General features: G+C 42.6%; 1 protein-coding gene across 1 annotated transcript in view; it reads left to right on the top strand.

Moving 5' to 3' along the window:
• The window catches only part of Simc1 (SUMO interacting motifs containing 1), a 43,911-nt gene extending 24,395 nt beyond the window's left edge, over nt 1-19,516 (top strand). The window contains exons 3-10 of the mRNA XM_021180176.3: nt 1,014-1,246; nt 1,866-1,935; nt 8,604-8,758; nt 11,423-11,575; nt 13,144-13,272; nt 16,817-16,973; nt 17,097-17,181; nt 18,921-19,516. Of these exons, the coding sequence (XP_021035835.1) occupies nt 1,014-1,246; nt 1,866-1,935; nt 8,604-8,758; nt 11,423-11,575; nt 13,144-13,272; nt 16,817-16,973; nt 17,097-17,181; nt 18,921-19,186 (1,248 nt within the window). The 3' untranslated portion in view covers nt 19,187-19,516. The remainder of the gene's footprint in view (nt 1-1,013; nt 1,247-1,865; nt 1,936-8,603; nt 8,759-11,422; nt 11,576-13,143; nt 13,273-16,816; nt 16,974-17,096; nt 17,182-18,920) is intronic.
• The last annotated feature ends 92 nt before the right edge of the window (nt 19,517-19,608 follow it).

Genomic DNA, 19,608 nt, shown 5'->3' with positions numbered 1-19,608 from the left:
CTCTGCAGGCGCCACACTCACATGCACATTTCTACACCTAAACACGCGCATACATAAAATAAGAATGAATCTTTCTAAAAATGGATTATCTAATGTGTTTAAAGTCATGCTCTCAGACAGCATTTATTATAAATAGTTCCATGTATTACCTTTCTAATTGTCTTTTTATATATGATCATTTAAACTTTTTTAATAATTAGAATTTCTTTTTAAACATATGTATTTGTTACTGGTTTTGCCATTATAGATGTAATGGTTAAAAGCCATGCATGGTGGTACATGCCTATAATTTTAGTGCTTGGGAGCTGGAGGCAAGAGGATCAGTAGTTCAAGACCAGTCTCCACTACAAACATACTAAATTCCATATCACCCAGGCCATGTGACACCCTCTCAAAGAGAAAAACGAAAGGGAGGATGGGAGGGGAAGAAAGTGGTATTCATTCTTCCAGCAAGACAACAGGCTCAAGTTTTCTTTTTTTTTTTTTTTTGGTTTTTCGAGACAGGGTTTCTCTGTGTAGCCCTGGCTGTCCTGGAACTCACTTTGTAGACCAGGCTGGCCTTGAACTCAGAAATCCGCCTGCCTCTGCCTCCCGAGTGCTGGGATTAAAGGCGTGCGCCACCACGCCCGGCTAGGCTCAAGTTTTCTTATCTGTATTAACATATAGACCTTTGTCCCTATCCCTAAGTATCTTGGTCTATAATCCTAGCATGTACAAGGTGGAAGCAGGAAGATCAGGAACTCAAAGCCCTTGCTCTTGGCTCTTTGGTATTTTCCTTTCTGTTATATTTGAATATGGATGAAATCATATCATTTGTAGAATTTAGAATTTCTGTCTTTTAATTTCCCTACATCATTAAGACTTTTTTTTAAAGTAGAGCTTTCTTTTTTCTCTTTAATAAAATATTTCAAATGCATAGAAAACTTTGCTGTTTTCAACCTATTGCAGAACCTCTTGCTTTTTAGGAAGTGTAGAACCCATCCTGATGCCTATCTATCTCTTTGTCTCTACAGAGCAAGGGTCAGAAATTAGAACCCATCCCTCATCGAAGACTAAGAATGGTGACAAACACTATTGAAGAAAACTTCCCTTTGGGGACTGTGCAGTTTTTAATGGACTTTGTTTCACCCCAACATTACCCACCCAGAGAAATTGTGGCTCACATCGTCCAGAAAATCCTGCTCAGTGGCTCTGAGACTGTGGATGTCCTCAAGGAGGCCTACATGCTTCTCATGAAAATTCAACAGTACGAATCATTACAGTGGGTTGGCCAAGTCTTCTAGGGAACCTAGATTCAGGGCATAGCTTCCCTGTCTAAGCTTTGATTCAGCTGACCTGGGAGCTTCCTTAATAATGTTAATTGCAAGTGGCAAGGAACCTAATCAAACCTGCTTCAATTGCTAGTAAAAGAATATAATGACCTATTTTCACTAGAAATCTGGGAATGTTATTTGATACTATTTTCATAAATGGCTTGCTTGGACCCAGTTTTCAACCCTGCCTTGGTTCTATAGTCCTTATCTTCAGATTTTTATAGTATTTTGGGTGAGAAAATCAACTTCAGTAATTACACAAGCTGAATTGTATTATAATTGGGTTAACATGACATGAGTCCATTTTTGAGACATTCATAGTGAATTAAAGAATAGAATATTGTGATTAGCTCAACGAGTCACATGCTTCATGTAGTCCTGATAGGTAAAGCTCTCTGGCAATGAGCTGGCCTCGACTGACATGCTGTGATGCTGGAGGGTAGGCCAGGTTGTTTATGATAAGAAGAGGCTTTTAGTCCTGTCACCTTCCAGATCCTATCCTTTCTGTCACTAAAATCTCCAGAATTCTAATTGATGTCACTTAACTTTCAGGCTGCATCCAGCCAATGCCAAGACAGTGGAGTGGGACTGGAAACTGCTCACCTATGTCATGGAGGAAGAGGTAACATAAATTATAAGGACATATCTTTTGCATATCCATCATGTCTCTAAAGCCAGAACTACATGGACCATGGTGCCAAGTTTGTCTGCCTGCTTGGGATGAGGCTGGTCCTCTTGAATCACATTTGCAGCAGCTTCAGTTCGGAGCAGAAAAGTCCTCATCCCTTTTCCTTTCAGAAGCTGGGAACTTTGGGGGGGGAGGGTCTTTTATTTATTCTAATGTGGATCAGGTCTTCTTTTTTTTTTTTTAAAGATGTATTTATTATTATATCTAAGTACACTGTAGCTGTCTTCAGATGCACCAGAAGAGGGCGTCAGATCTCATTACGGATGGTTGTGAGCCACCATGTGGTTGCTGGGATTTGAACTCAGGACCTTCAGAAAAGCAATCGGTACTCTTAACCACTAAGCCATCTCTCCAGCCCAGATCAGGCCTTCTTAATCCCCTTATCTCTTTCAGCACAAGATAGCTCCGACATTAACTTTCCTGGATGCTCCTCTTGTCAGACTGTACATTTGCACAGCTTCCTGCCTCGCTTGCCTGTCATCACTGTGGACTTAAATAAGAGAGATTACTAATAGCCATGACACAGTCAGGGTTGGGTTGTCTGGAAATACCTCCCAAGAAAATTAATACTTCTCATTTTAGCCTCAGGCAAATTCTTAGGACAAGGTTAGAAAGCAGCTATGTTCTTTGCCAAACATTCTCCAGCCTAGTTGCAAATATTGTTTCTCTGTGAAAATTCTTGAGTCTAATGTCCCAAAGTCATTCATATTTATCTGAAAAAAAAAAAAAAAACAACAAACAAAAAAAAAAATCGAAACCCTCACAGTCACAGTCTGTCACAGTAGGGGAGGGTGTCTCTGCATGCACAAGGCCAGCAGTGTCAATCCAGGGGAGGCAAGAAGGAAATTAAGTTCAGCACAACTCAGTAGCAGGGCTTGGTTCAAACTTTAAGAGTCTGACACTTTATTTAGTACTTTATTTTAGGTATATTTAAGTACAGCACAATTTGGAAAAAGTTGATAATTAACTCCATCCCATATGCACAACAAACTTTTAAGACATGATCACATCAAAAGTCTTATACAGTACACATGATTTATGTTCAGGGGGTTGGCATCCATGATGGTGGGGCATGGACTTACATCTTGATCCACAGGCAGAAGACAGAGAATGGGAATGGTGGGAACTTTTGGAAACCTCAGAGTCCTCCCGCAGTTACATGCCTCCTCCAAGAAGGGAGTGACCCACCCACTCCTAATCCTTCATAACAGCACCAGCTGAGGCCTGAGGCTTATGGGGAACATACCATCCAAGCTCAGCACACAACAAATGGAAGTCAAGCTTGTGAGAGCTCCCGAGACCAGAGTCGCTACAGAGTAGGCTAGCATGACCTCATGGTTCTCCATCTACAGAGGTAGGAATTCTGTAGTATCTGCCATGCTCAGGTGCTCCCCTCACTCAGTGCAACCAACTCCACCCAGAGAGAAGCCACTCCTTCCTCCATTCCTCCCTAGAGGCAGCTTTACCACACTCAGGTGTGTCTGGGATTGCTGAGAAGGTTAGGTTTGTCCTGCCTGTGTCAGAGCACAGGCATAGTCTCACTGTTACAACTGTTACAAAGTGCATGCGATTCCACACGCAAGTACCAGGGAAAGCAAGGGGTTATGAGCTTTGAGAAAAAACAGGAACAAGTCATTTGAGGCAATTAAAGAAAGTATAGTACATAGCGGCTAGCAAGAGAGTTCATTGGGGCTGGGCAGTGGTGGCGCACGCTTTTAATCCCAGCACTTGGGAGGCAGAGGCAGGTGGATTTCTGAGTTCAAGGCCAGCCTGGTCTACAGAGTGAGTTCCAGGACAGCCAGGGCTACACAGAGAAACCCTGTCTCGAAAAAAAAAAAAAGTTCATTGTGTGAAAGGAAGTGTGACATCGTGAGTTTGATTCCCAGACCTGTGTCACACAGCTCCTGGTGTTGCAAGTCTGCAATCCCAGCACTGCTGTCGGGAGCAGTGAGTTGAGAATGGAGACAAGGAGTCCCCCAGGAGATCGGAGGCTAGGGATCCTGGAATAAACACTTAAGACAGATGAACAAGTGGAGGAGAGAAAGGACTCTCAGCACTTATCTCTGACATTTAACTGTCACATGTAAGACACAGCATGCTATATATATATACATTTAAAGGTATGGTAGATGAGGACCAGCACTTATTCTCTGACATTTAACTGTCACATGTAAGACACAGCGTGCTATATATATATACATTTAAAGGTATGGTAGATGAGGACCAGCACTTATTCTCTGACATTTAACTGTCACATGTAAGACACAGCGTGCTATATATATATACATTTAAAGGTATGGTAGATGAGGACCAGCACTTATTCTCTGACATTTAACTGTCACATGTAAGACACAGCGTGCTATATATATATACATTTAAAGGTATGGTAGATGAGGACCAGCACTTATTCTCTGACATTTAACTGTCACATGTAAGACACAGCGTGCTATATATATATACATTTAAAGGTATGGTAGATGAGGACCAGCACTTATTCTCTGACATTTAACTGTCACATGTAAGACACAGCGTGCTATATATATATACATTTAAAGGTATGGTAGATGAGGACCAGCACTTATTCTCTGACATTTAACTGTCACATGTAAGACACAGCGTGCTATATATATATACATTTAAAGGTATGGTAGATGAGGACCAGCACTTATTCTCTGACATTTAACTGTCACATGTAAGACACAGCGTGCTATATATATATATACATTTAAAGGTATGGTAGATGAGGACCAGCACTTATTCTCTGACATTTAACTGTCACATGTAAGACACAGCGTGCTATATATATATACATTTAAAGGTATGGTAGATGAGGACCAGCACTTATTCTCTGACATTTAACTGTCACATGTAAGACACAGCATGCTATATATATACATTTAAAGGTATGGTAGATGAGGACCAGCACTTATTCTCTGACATTTAACTGTCACATGTAAGACACAGCATGCTATATATATACATATAAAGGTATGGTAGATGAGGACCAGCATGGTGGCCCACCAGGTAAAGAAACTCTGTGTCAAGCCTGACAGCTGAGTTTAAGCCCTTGGACTCAAGTGGCAGAAGGGGAGAACTGACTTCCATGAGTTGTCCGCACACTTGTGTGTACACATGTGCATGTTCACAAACATATGGACACATACCCAAATAAATAAACAAACGATAAATAGTTAAATTAAAAGTTTTGGTTTGCTTTGCTTTTGGATGGTTGGTTTGTTGTTTTGAGACAAACTAACCATCACTGTGTAGCCTGGCTGTCTCAGAACTCACTCTGTAGACCAGGCTGACCTCAAACTCGGAAATCTTCCTGCCTTTGCTTCATGAGTGCTTTGGCTAAAGGTGTACATCACCACCATTCAGCACAAAAGTTTGGGGTTTTGTTTTTTTTTAAGTATAGTGCATAGTGCTGGGCAGATGGCTCAGCAGGTAAGGAGTACTTACTGTGAAGCTAACACAAACTAGCTAGCAAGGGTTCTGATCTCAGATCTCCAGCATCCATGTAAAAAGGTGGGTGTGTCTGTGTGTTTCTGTAACCCTGCACTGTGCGGGCAGAGACAAGAGGATTGCTGGGCCTCAAATGCCATTTAAGTGAGAGACCTGTCTCAAAGGGATAAGAAAATGGTAAAGCAGGGCACCTGCTGTTCTCTGCTCTCCATACACACACACACACACACCAGAATCAGAATAAGGACAGTACGTGCACATGTCTAAAGTGGATTTTACTAGAAAAAGGGCGAGGGTTCCAGAATTTCATGTAAAAGGAACTTTTCTTCTGTTGAAATTGTTGTCTTCAAAGCTTGCTGCTTTTGTCTGCTAACCTAGGCCAAGTTCTAGAAGCTCCTAGCCTCCATACAATCTAATCTAGGTCTCGAATGTTTTCAGCCTCTGAGACTTACTGCTGAATAAGCTCTCCCTTTCTAGTTCTGAATTCTAACTGGCTGGTTCAACTCAGTTGTTTTGACTCACACTCTCCAAACTGACTGAATCTAACTACTCCCTCTCCCCCTTTCTATCCTGACTGTCCTGGTAAAACTGCCGCTTTTTCTCCCTCTTTTCTGTGGTGCTCCCATAAGTAGCCTCTTTTTTCCTGTTCTTGTGAGAGCTGGGCATATCCTATTCTGTCCGATCTCTTTGTCTGCCTTCAAATATGGGTGCTTCCTTCTACAAACTAATGTTGCATTCATTGTTTTGGATTAAGTGTGTTTCTGTATTCCAGCCAGAGGGATTAAAGGTGAGTGCTAAGGGCTAAGTCATACCACAACTAGAAACAGGATTTTTGTTTTTGTTTTTTTAAGTAAATAACAAAATCTCGGGGTTCACAGTCTGATCAAATAGCCTGCAATAATTTCAAGCCACGCTGATTGCCAAATGTTTTACCCTAAATAAATTCAATCATACATACTAGAAAAGGTACTTTCTTCAAATAACAATTCTCAAAAAAGGTTTCTACCCAAGAGCTCATTCTCCAAAAAAATAAAGCCTTCAGTTAGATGAAGAAAAAGACACAAAATATTTAAATAAATAAGAGATGAAAAGGGAGCTAGCACAGTTGGCATCAGGGAAACAGAAGAATTCATTATAGAGATTAGTTTGAACAACCATATGCCAAAAAGAGAGAGAAAAAAAGTGATCACAAAAGAAATGGATTGGTGGGAGCTTAGCACAGCCTGCGGACCGCCAACAAATGGATGCTCTAAGCCAGTTTAAAAAAAAATCCGAAGCCGGGCGTGGTGGCGCACGCCTTTAATCCCAGCACTCGGGAGGCAGAGGCAGGCGGATTTCTGAGTTCGAGGCCAGCCTGGTCTACAAAGTGAGTGCCAGGATAGCCAGGGCTACACAGAGAAACCCTGTCTCGAAAAACCAAAAAAAAAAAAAAAAAATCCATTTCTTATCTTCCTATAAGTAAATCATGAATAAAATATAACTACCACCACCTCCTGTGATCCTATAAATGCTCATTTGTTAAAGGCTTTTTAGTGAAAAAAACACAGAAATATTATAAGAAAGCATTTTGGTTTTAATCCCAGGTATGGGGATGTGGGGCTGCTTTGGACTGTGTACAGCAGCTGACAATGGCTGCAGATAGCTTTTTGTGATTGTGTGAAGTTTGAAATTCTGGCGATATTTTAGAGGGTACCTGAATGCAAGCCCTCCCCCACCCCACTCCACCCCACCCCTGCCCTAGAGGCAGAGTGGGTGGTCTTGGGGGGGGGTGTGCAGCAGGGTTTTGTTGCTGTTTGTTAGTAGTCAAAGAAGTTTGTTAGTGCTCAAAGAAGAAACAAAAGGAAAGAAATTGGATTCAAGGCTATCCCTCCACCCCCAATCCTTCTTTCTCTCCTATCTAGTGATGGGGTCAAGCCTGGAGGGGGAGGACAAGAACCTACAAAGTAGCAAAGACCGGCTAGGAGGTTTTGTTCCTCGCTTGTCTATTTGGTCCTTAAATGGTGACTAAATAGAGGGCAGTGGTGGTGCACACCTTTAATCCCAGCACTCTGGAAGCAGAGGCAGGTGATCTGAATTTGAGGCCACTCTGGTCTACAGAAAGAGTTCCAGGACACTGAGGGTTATCTTGGAAAAACAAATGAAAACAACAAAGTGACAGGGCTTTTAGTCCATTGGCTGGTTTATGGTTGATGGTATTAGAGGAGGTTGGCACTGGCTTGAGGACTTTGGATGCTAGAAGCATTCTGGGACACTCCTTGGAAGAATGAATCTTCTCCCACTGGGAAGTGGTCCTTTGGCCATGATGTTTTTTCCTTGCCAAGAACTGAAAGCCAAGAAAAGCAAGAGGAAAGAAAGTAGCCATTACTGGGGGTGGAAGGGTGAGACAGGAACAGCCACTGTTGATCAGTTTTGGGGTGAAAGCTTTTGTAGCCTTGTGCATGACTGTGAGTAAGCACAGTGACTAATACTATATCAGCCTGTTCCTCCTCACAGTGACTAATACTGAAAGAATTTAAAAAGACAGATTTATCTGAGCTCTTGGTTTCAGAGGGTTCAGTCCATGGTTGACTCTGTTCCAAAATATAGTGAGGTGAGCATCCCAGCAGAAGAATATGGCAGTGAGGAAAAGTGGCTCACTTAATAATAATATTCAAAAAGAGAGAAAAGGGGGACTAGGACAAGTAATATCCCTCTACAGGCATGCACCCTCTACAGGCATGATCCCAGGGACCTGGTTCATCTGCCTAGGCCCCATCTCCTAAAGGTTTCAAAGCTTCTAAAATAACACCAGCTGAGGACTACTCCTTCAAAACATGAACCTGTGGAGGATATACATTCAAACTATTAACACTATTTTAAAATGGCTACAATAGAAATTTAATATAGTATGTATTTTACCACAGATTTTTAGGCAAGACTGTGAAGAAATAAGTTCAATTCATTGCTGGTGAGATTATAAATGGTACAGCCACCTCGGGAAACAGTTGGTAGTTTCTATTGCCATGACTCAAAATACCTGCTGTCTGCCAGAAATCTCTCTCTGATACAGATAAACGTGCTGCCTCATGGCAGCCCACACTGCCCTGTCATCCAAGGGACTGAAAAGCAACCCTGACTTCTTATTCTTTTTTCCACAGGGACAAACTCTGCCTGGACGAGTTCTCTTTTTACGCTATGTAGTGCAAACCCTGGAAGATGACTTCCAGCAGATCTTGAGGAGACAGCGGCAGCACCTACAGCAATCCATTGCAAACACTGTTCTGTCATGTGACAAACAGCCCCACAATGTCAGGTAATCAGATACTAGAACTCTGGTATGAGAGAATAGAGATTTTAGTTGTAACAAGTAAAGCCCAGTGTGTTAGTCAGCTGATGGTCACTGTGGCACCTGTGAGAAGACAAGTGACAGAGAGAGGACTTATTTAAGTTCTCAGATTCAGAGACTTCAGTCTTCATGGCAGAAGCAGCCAGGAAGCAAAGGAACTAAGAGGAAAGGGCCAAAGCAGTGAACAGCCCTAAGGCCACGTGCCAGTGAGCCACTTCTCCAGCCAGGCTCTTCCGCTGCCTTACTATCTCAGTTACCTATTCAGGCTTTGTATGGCAGTAGAGTGGACCATTCCTTAGAGGAGAGTTGCATGCTTATGAGGCCTGATCATTTTAGGAAGTCCTCTCTCAGACACGGCCTGCTAAGGGCTTCTCAGTTGCTCTAGATAAACCCAGAGACTAAGGGGATGAGATCTTCCTCATCACTAAATACCATGAGTGGGATAAATCCCAATGCTGTGGAGAATCACAGGAAACTTCTCTAAATTGACCATGTGGACTCCTAAGTAACAAGGATTATTCCTTATTCCGAAGAATATGTATAAAGGAAGAATTTTGAGAAGTCATGTTTGAAAATACCTTTCTTCTTTTTGATGAATAAGTAGGTAAATATTCTTAGTTTAGTTTACATATTTAAAAATAACTTTTATGCAAAACTTTGAAGAAATTGTCTTCTAGCTGCCAGAAGTGCTGTTAAGAAATGAGCAGCGGGGGCTGGTGAGATGGCTCAGTGGGTAAGAGCACCCGACTGCTCTTCCGATGGTCCGAAGTTCAAATCCCAGCAACCACATGGTGGCTCACAACCACCTGTAATGAGATCTGATGCCCTCTTCTGGTGCGTCTGAAGACAGCTACAGTGTACTTACGTATAATAAGTAAATAAATAAATAAATCTTTAAAAAAAAAAAAAAAAAGAAAAGAAAAAAATGAGCAGCAATGCTGGAGAGAAGGCTCAGTGGTTGGGAGCCCTGCCTGCTATAGCTGTCCTCCACTACTTTGTGGCGCATGCCTTTAATCCCAGCACTTGGGAGGCAGAGGCAAGCTGATTTCTGAGTTCTAGGCCAGCCTGGTCTACAAAGTGAGTTCCAGGACAGCCAGAGCTACCCTGTCTCAAAAAACCAAAAAGGAAAAAAAAAAAAAGTCTAAACCAGACAGTGGTGGCACACGCCTTTAATCCCAGCACTCGGGAGGCAGAGGCAGGCAGATTTCTGAGTTTGTGGCCAGCCTGGTCTACAGAGTTCCAGGACAGTCAGGGCTACACAGAGAAACCCTGTCTGGGGGCGGGGGGGGGGGGGGGGAGAAGGGGGCGGAATGTCCGGACCCACACATCTCTTATCTTTTCTAATTGTCTTCTAATTTTGTCCATACCACCTGTTTTTCCTGTTAATTGCCTTTGGCAAGGGGGTGGGGTTTGGTTGTTTGGGTCTCTGGTTTCTTTGTTTTTGGTTTTTGAGATATGGTCTCTCTGTATATCATTGGCTATCCTGGAACTCACTTTGTAGACCAGGCTACCCTCAAACTAAAAAGATCTAACCTGCCCCTGCTTCTGATTGTTGGGATTAAAGCCGTATGCCACCACATCCAGGGCTGTTCTTTACACTTTTATTTTCTCTAGGGTTAACAGTGGTTTGTGGGGGAGGAATAATTCAGTGTATGTATTCAATGACACTTTTTTCTTAATCTTGGTTACTTAAGCAATTAGTAATCATCAAATAAGTATTAACCATATGAGATGTTTTTGCCTTCCTGATAGAGCCTAAGGCCTAGATAAAGGATGAGTGCAGTGCACATCCTCTGAACCCCGGTTCTTACCTTTAATAGATGATGCATGGTGACAGAGAGCCAGTGAAGACCTATGGTCAGCTAGTCCCACTTCCCACCTGGCTAGGAAGTGGCACTGGTCAGAAAGTCATCTTTGCCTTCCAGGGCTGCTTTCCATATTGTATTTATAGGAGCCAGTTGTGATTGGCCAGTATTTGGGTTAGTAAAGCACTTGATGTTGTTTCCAGAGACAGGCAGAACTTGGGGGCTCTGCCCCTAATGAATGTGTTAATTTAATTCCTTGATGAATTCACAATACACATTATTTGGAGGTGTTGGCCTAATTAGATGGGGTAGGTCACGGGGTGGGGCTAACCCGGTGCTATAGCACACACTGGCCACTTCCTATACTCCCATTTCTCTGGGTTTTTAATCCACCAAGAAGTGAAAGAGCCTCTGCCATAGGCTTCCAGATGCTGTGCCTGACAGCACAGCCCAGGCAGCCACTGAGCACTGAAACTTTGAGCTAAGATAAATCATCCTCCCTCAAAGTACCCTGCCAGGTGTCTGCCACAGCAAGGATAACTAAGATGTTAGGAAAATGTTGACGTTCAGCCCACCGGTAGAATGCCTGACGGACAGGCATGCCCACGGTCCTAAGCTCAGTACCCAGTACCACAGAAGGAGAAGAAAAAAACATGTTGATATTCCAGTTAGCTTTTATAACCATGCTGCTCTTTGTTAAACTTGCTTAAATACTGAACATAACCCCAAGGTCCTCTTGGTTGCCTCTGGAGGAAGCTCCTGGTCTGGGAGCCCAGTGTAAGCACAGCTGTGTACAACTTTCTTTCTTATCTCTTCTTTATTCCAGAGATGTTATTAAGTGGCTGGTCAAAGCAGTGACTGAAAATGAATTAACTCCACCCCAAGATGAGACTCAGACCTCTCCAAGAACAGGAGTCTTGAAAACTAGCAGTGACCATCTGTCTCCCTGGCCTAACCAGACCAGGAACACCAATCAACTGTAAGGAACAGGCAAAGAATTGTCTCCAGGGCTTTAAGGGTTTGGTATCTAGCAAATAGGACTGTCCTAAGAACAGATTGCTCCAAATTACCAACTCTTGTAACATAGACTTTTTCTCAAAAAAAAAAAAAAGGACTTATCTAGACTAGGAGTGTAATCATATAGAATTCGAGTGTGGCATACATTAAGACCTACATTCCATCCACAGAAAAGAAGGGCAGGTGCTTACAGGCTCACTGCTAACCTTCCACCTTTGGGTTCTGATCAGAAAGAGTCCCCTCTTTCTAACTCCCTTTTGTGGATACTAACCCAAGTCCAGAGCCTGCTCTGCCAGACACTGCTTCCTCTACAGACACCCATCCCACGTAGCCATTCAGACTTGCACTGAGGAGCAGTCCTGATCCTTGAGACTTGTAACTCTGATCCATCTCCTACCTCCTAGCTGCTGAGACCTCCAGCTCTGTTGTCTTCTTTTAAACACTAATGAAATTGACTTGATCAATTTGAACAGAGCCGGTTTAGCAGCTTACAGGTGTCTCATCAAAGTCAGAAGCTGGCCTGCCCTGTTCTGTTATCTTGTCACTGTCTGCAGTTTCTCTGAAAATAACGCACTTCCACCATTTAATATATGCTTAAGTGAGTGCTGTCAAGCCAAGCTTACCCTTCTGAAGTGTTGCTTAGCCTCCCAGTGCTGTGTCTGCCTCTCTCCCATATTTGTGTCTGATGGGAGAGAAGGTAAGGTCCACCACTGGAAATTCTGAGGCCAGTCTTAGTAAGAAACCACTAATAGAACGTATATATGATGAGGCTGGAGAGATGGCTTAGCAGTGAGAGTACCGACTGCTCTTCCAGAGGAACTTGGTTCCCAAAACCCACACAGCAGCTCCGAACCATCTGTAACTCCAATTGCAGGAGATCTAGGGCCTTTTGTTGGTCTGTGACAGCACCAGGCATGCACATGAAGCATAGAAGCATTTAATATGTAAAAAAAAAAAAAAGTAATTGAAATATTTTAAAAATGACAAATGCGTGTCTTCTATACCAAAGAAAATAATGTTAGTCACCTTAGACCTGTTTTTTCATTTCCCAAATAGAGAAGTTACAGCATCTTTACAGTTCTCTAGACCCTTAGGATTATATGTTTCTGCTTTAATTTAAGAGTATCTTGCTCATGTAGCTCACCCTCAGATTCTAGAAGTTTCACATATGAGCTGGCAGAGAGAATCAGAAGGATGGGCTACTGAGCGGGAGCGAGCTAAGGGCTGGGTACTCTCCTTGGCCTGTGTATTGTGAGGACCTTCTAATGGTCTCTGTTCTGTTGTTGTTGTTCACTTTTTTGTTGTTTGTTTTGAGATAAAATCTCAACGGTAACTGTAACTGGCCTGAAACTCAGTACGTAGATCAGGCTAGCCTGCCTGTCTCTGCCTTCTGAGTGCCAGAATTAAAGGTGTGTACCTCCACATCCAGTTGTCTCTGTTCTTGGCATACTCTTGTGGGGACCTTCTCCAGCTACAGGAAGCCTCTCTCCATGTCTTCCCACTCACGTGTCTCCTGTGTTCTGGATCCAGGATTGTGTGTCAGCTTCAGAGGATGTTGTCCATCGCTGTAGAGGTGGACAGGACTCCAACCTGCAGCTCCAATAAAATAGCGGAGATGATGTTTGGGTTTGTGCTGGATATCCCTGAGAGGAGCCAGAGGTGAGTGTAGTTTGAGCATTTGTTTCAGTTGTAGCTGATTTCTCTATTAAAAAGAGAACTAAGCCAGGTAGTGGTGCACGCCTTTATTTGCAGCACTCAGGAGGCAGAAACAAGCAGATCTCTGTGAGTTTGAAACCAGAGTAAGTTTCAGGACCACCAGGACAACACAAAGGAACCCTGTCTGGAAAAAAAAAAAGAGAGAGATATGCCGGGCGGTGGTGGCGCACGCCTTTAATCCCAGCACTTGGGAGGCAGAGGCAGGCGGATTTCTGAGTTCGAGGCCAGCCTGGTCTACAAAGTGAGGTCCAGGACAGCTAGGGCTACACAGAGAAACCCTGTCTCGAAAAAAAAAAAAAAGAGAGAGAGAGAGATAACTAAAAAGTCATTTATTTTTAAATTAACTTTTTAATCTCTGCTTCCTAGAAACAGAATTTCAAGAGAAAAATGCCAAGTGCTAGACTGGTATCCAGGAAGCAAATGGGGTATGGAGTTGGTGATGGGAGCCAAAAGCAGCTGGCTTCTGGCAATTTCCTTGTGGAGATGGCAGCGGGGGTTAAAGGCAGCTTAGTTACTTGGGCTCTTTCTCTCTTACTCAAGTGCCCTGACAGCCAGGCAAGGGGCTCAGGGTTCCTTACCACTTTGTGAGCCAGAGAGAAAAGAAAAGAAGAAGAAGAAAGGAAGAAAGTGAAGGGGACACACATAGACACATATATACATATACAGACTGTAGTAGTCAGGGTTCTCTAGAGTCACAGAACTTATTGATAGTCTCTCTATAGTAAAGGAATTTATTGACGACTTACAGTTTGCAGTCCAGTTCCCAACAATGGTTCAGTAATAGCTGTGAATGGAAGTCCAAGGATCGAGCAGTTGCTCAGTCCCACAGGGCAAGCAGGCAAAGGAGCGAGAGCACGACTCCCTCCTTCCAATGTCCTTATATGGTCTCCAGCAGAAGGTGTAGCCCAGATTAAAGGTTTGTGCCACCACACCTTTAATCCCAGATGACCTTGAACTCTGAAATCTCCCTGTCTTTAAGATCTCCATACCAAGATCCAGGTGTCATCAGTTTCACAACTGCACATGCATACTTATATACATACACATATAAGTACATATATATTTATGTATGTGCATGCATATAGACAGATATGCATACACTTGATGGATGAAGCACAGCCCCAAAAGCCACACTTTATTTCTTCTCTCGGCCTTTTTATTCCCTCTTAGATAAAAGTTCTTTATAAAATTACCTCATAGATAAAATGTTACACCACAAAAGGGGAGTCACAGAAGGATGTCCATAGGAAGTTGAAAGCAGTGTCTCATTCTTTAAGTTCATTAAGTTCACAGCAAGTTTCACATGCCGTGGCTTTATAGTGCACATGCTTAGCTTCATCCTTGGACCTGACTTAGTTCGAATGGTTTCCTTGATCACAAGTTTGTCCCAAAGCTGTATCTATTCTGTGTAACGTATGGAAGCTCACTGTGTTCCTTACTCTGCAGCCTTTGCTTACCAGCCTATGAGGAGGGGCACATTCTGTTCTTGATCCTAACTTTATTACATCTGGGAAAACAACTAAAACCATCTCCTAAACTTTCTTCCTAAACTTATTTTAATCAAATGAGGTATTCTATAAAGTAATTAATTCATCTAAACAGCATTAATTCCTGAAAGGTCATCTTCATGTTGATCTGCAGGAAATTTGCCCAGTAAGGTAGGCTGATGCCCAGGCATCATTAGGCTATGTGATAGTGGCAGGAAAGGCATATCAGCAGTGAGAAGCAATCCTGGGAGGAAGTCTCTGGGCTGTGCCTCTCCAGAGTGCACCCATCACAGCCATGCAAGCTGGTGGGACATCTCCAGGAAACTCACTTGCTTGCCATAGCCTTTCCTAGATGGCTTCTGTTACATTACACAGGTTTATATAGGTAGTATCATGAGTACTGAAAAATAATTGGCCTGACTTGGTGGTGGTATATAAAATCTTACAAGCTTGGCAAGCTGGCTCAGTGGAAAGGTGCCTATTGCTAAGCCTGACAGTCTGAGGTCAGTTACTGGCACCCACATGGTGGAAGGAAAGAACTAATTCCCACAGGTGTCTTGACATGAATAGACGTACATGCAGGCAAAATGAAAGAATCAACATGGAAGATTGTTTTAAAAAATAAAATCTTGAAGCCGGGCGTGGTGGCACACACCTTTAATCCCAGCACTCGGGAGGCAGAGGCAGGCGGATTTCTGAGTTTGAGGCCAGCCTGGTCTACAAAGTGAGTTCCAGGGCTACACGGAGAAACCCTGTCTCGAAAAACCAAAAATAAATAAATAAAATAAAATAAAATCTTGCAAACTTGTTAAATTTGGCTATTCTAATAGAATTTGTTTTTTCGTAGTTTTCTTTGCCCTTTCTACATACACAATCAAGTTGTCTGCAGTGGTATTTGACATCCTACTTTCTAACTTGTATGACTCTTTTCTGTTTCTTTTGCCTCAATACACCAGATCTTTCAGGTCAGATGTTAGAGAAGCTGTGTGTGCAGATATCCTCACCTGTCTTCATCCTAGAGAGCCATTCAGGCTTGAGCACTACATGTAAGGGGACCTGTAGGTGTTGGGAGGCAGCTTGTCAGACTGAGGATGAGGTCTAGAGTCTGCTGACAGAATTTTATTTATTTTATTTTATTTTATTTTATTTATTTATTTATTTATTTATTTATTTTTTTTTGGTTTTTTTCGAGACAGGGTTTCTCTGTATAGCCCTGGCTGTCCTGGAACTCACTTTGTAGATCAGACTGGCCTCGAACTCAGAAATCCACCTGCCTCTGCCTCCCAAGTGCTGGGATTAAAGGCGTGCGCCACCACGCCCGGCTCTTTTCTTTTCTTTTCTTTTCTTTTTTTTTCAGAATTTTAATTTCTCCTCTTTATTCTCTGGATGTGGGCAATTATGTTAATTTCCTTTTTCTGTGTTTGTTGTTGGTTGGTTGGTTAGTTGGTTTGTTGGTTTTTCACAAAGGGTTTCTCTGTGTAGCCCTGACTATCCTGGAACTCACTCTGTAGACCAGGCTGGCCCCAAACCACCACTCCTGGCTTGCAACATTGTTTTATTTATCTTGATTTCTTTTTTATTTCACCTTTATTTGTGAAGGGTTTTTGCTTTATATAATTCCTAATTGCTAAGCACTTAATGTATTTTAAAGATGTTTGAGTGTGGTATCTGTGATGGGAAGCATTAGAAATTTCAGGTCAAGGGTAGATCCCAGTGATGGAGCACAGGGTGCTGGGTTCAGTCCCCAGATGGCTGGTCTCAAGCTCTTGACCCTCTGCCTAGCTCTGGAATTATGGGTGTGCACCAGGATACCTGGCTTTGTCTTTTTCAGATGCCAAAGATTGTTCCATTATTCTATAAGTTACTGATTTATTAATAAATCTTTTTCTGTCTACAAGCATTGTGGTTGTGTAGGCCTACATTACATTAGAACATTCGGAGAATGCTGTGCTATATGCTCTTTAAATGTGCTTCTGGATAACTCCCTCTTGTCCACACAGGGAGATGTTCTTTACTACCATGGAAAGCCACCTTCTGCGATGCAAAGTCCTGGAGATCATATTCCTGCACAGCTGTGAGACACCCACCCGTCTCCCCTTGTCTCTGGCCCAGACCCTCTATTTTCTGAACAACTCCACATCCCTCCTCAAGTGTCAGGTACGTTCCTTCCTGCTTCAGAACACTCTCCTGATCCTGCTGTTTGGGCATCATGAGGGAGATTGGGAAACTATACTTTAATGGGACTCATTGATCTTCCCGCTGCTTTTACTGTCTCTGCAGTCAGATAAAACCCAGTGGCAGACATGGGATGAGCTGGTTGAACATCTGCAGTTCCTGCTGTCCAGTTATCAGCATGTGCTGAGAGGTAAGGAGCACTTGCTCACAGCAATGACATTACAATTAACTCTCACTTGCCCGTGTAAGTAATCCCAGCACCCAGGAAGCTGAGGCAGGAGGGTGAAGAGTTGACGCTTACATAGTAATAGTGTGTCTCAAAAAATTATATGAACTGGAAAGATGGCTTAGTAATTAAGAACACTTCCTGCTCCTATAGAGAACCCAGGTTCGAGGCCCAGTACCCACATGGTAACAAGCATTAGTAACTCCAGTTCCAGGGGACCCAATGCCCTTTTAAAGTAATAATAACAAAACTTTTATTTCAAGCGTTGTTCCTTGATTACATCTAAGGGAGCATAGCTGGAATCACTGTGGTGATGTAACTTTCCTATCTTGTCACAGATGGTGATAATACAGTAGTCCTCCTGGTTATTAGATTTATAAATATAACCCCTAGCAAGAGAGCCCTGGCTGCTCATAACACCTTTGTTAGATCTCTCTCTCTCCCTCTCCCCCTCCCCCTCCCCCATGCACAGCTGATACACCAGGAAACTCAGGAATGATATCATCTGAATCTATCACTAAAGAAAATGCCCTCCAGACTTAACCTATAAACCAGCCTTAGGCATTTTCTCAACTGAGAGTCCCTCCTCCCAAATGACTCTAGCTAGTGTCAAGTTGACATTAAACTTGCCAGACCATTTATACATGAATGACCAGTACTTTTTTAAAAAATTCTGTTCCTGATTAAGGAGAAGCTAAAGCATTTGAATACTAAATGTAACTCTTGATCCTAGACAGGATTCTAAATTAGAAAAGGCTGATGTAGAAGAGTTGAGGATAACTGATAAAGCAGTCAGTTCCGAGAACCTACATCAGGCAGCTCACAACTGTCTACTGCAATTGAATGGTGTCCTTTCAGCCTCTGTGGGCACTCATACACACACACACACACACACACGTGTTTTAAAATATCTTTAAAAGTTTTTTGTTTTGTTTTTCTTTTTTTTTTTTTTTTTTTTTTTTTTGATTTTAATCACTTTTTTTTAATATTTTTATTACATATTTTCCTCAATTACATTTCCAATACTATCCCAAAAGTCCCCCATAGCGCCCCCCACTTCCCTACCCACCCATTCCCATTCTTTTGGCCCTGGCATTCCCCTATATTGGGGCATATAAAGTTTGCAAGTCCAATGGGCCTCTCTTTCCATTGATGGCCGACTAGGCCATCTTTCGATACATATGCAGCTAGAGACAAGAGCTCCAGGGCTCTGGTTAGTACATCATGTTGTTCCAACAATAGGGTTGCAGATCCCTTTAGCTCCTTGGGTACTTTCTCTAGCTTCTCCATTGGGAGCCCTGTGATACATCCAATAGCTGACTGTGAACATCCACTCCTGTGTTTGCTAGGCCCCGGCATCGTCTCACAAGAGACAGCTATATTTGGGTTTGTTTTTCTTTTTATTGAGGCAGGGTCTATTTAGTACTGGCTGTCCTAGAACTTTTGACGTACACCAGGCTGGGCTTAAAATCAGAGATTCACCTGCCCATCTCACGAGTGCCAGGATTAAAAGCATTTACCTCCATGCCCAGCAAAGTAGTTTTTTCTTGACAATCAGTGAGGCTCCCACAGTAATGCAAGTAAGTCTTGTCTCCTGTAGCCAGGCACCAGGCCTTACCTATAAAACTAGACTTTAGCTTTTAAATTCCAAGGAATAATAATAAAAATAAAACACAGATTGTTGGATTCCTTCCCGCTTGCAGAGCACCTACGGAGCTCAGTGATTGATCGGAAAGACTTAATCATCAAAAGAATTAAGCCCAAGCCCCAACAAGGAGATGACATCACGGTGCTGGATGTGGAGAAGCAGATCGAGGCCTTCCGCAGCCGCCTGGTCCACATATTGGGAGAACCTTTAGTCCCCCAGCTCCAAAACAAAGTGCATTTGTTGAAGCTGCTGCTCTTCTATGCTGCGGACTTGAACCCCGACACAGAGCCTGCTTCAGAGCAGAGGCAGCCAGACTTCTAAGCACTGCGCACCAAGAATACCTCCTGACTGCCGCCAACTACTTAGAAGCCCTGAAGTATGAACTGTAGTTAGGAACATCATAGGACCAAACCTATCTTATTTATCAGTAGGTTGTAATAACTTTGTAACTCTTCAGTATATATTTTTTTTATAATCTTTATCCTAGCCTATTCAAATTTGGCTTAAATATACAAGGTGTATATATTTTTTATTAAATTATTTATGCTATTGAAACAGGCAGTGATATGCACTATATGTCCAACATTTCCATGCAAGATGTGAAAGAACCCTTCTGCTGCACAATCCATCAGTGTTACACTGGTCAAGATACTGACGGCCCGCTTGGCCCAGTTCTGGAAAAAAACATTAATTTTTCCTGAATAGACCATGTTCTATACTAGACTTTTTATATTGCCCATGAA

This window comes from Mus caroli, unplaced genomic scaffold, assembly GCF_978045245.1.
Source record: "Mus caroli unplaced genomic scaffold, Mus_caroli_1 scaffold_15, whole genome shotgun sequence".
In the NCBI taxonomy this organism is placed as follows: Eukaryota; Metazoa; Chordata; class Mammalia; order Rodentia; family Muridae; genus Mus; species Mus caroli.
This window is presented reverse-complemented; position numbering and strand designations above follow the sequence as displayed.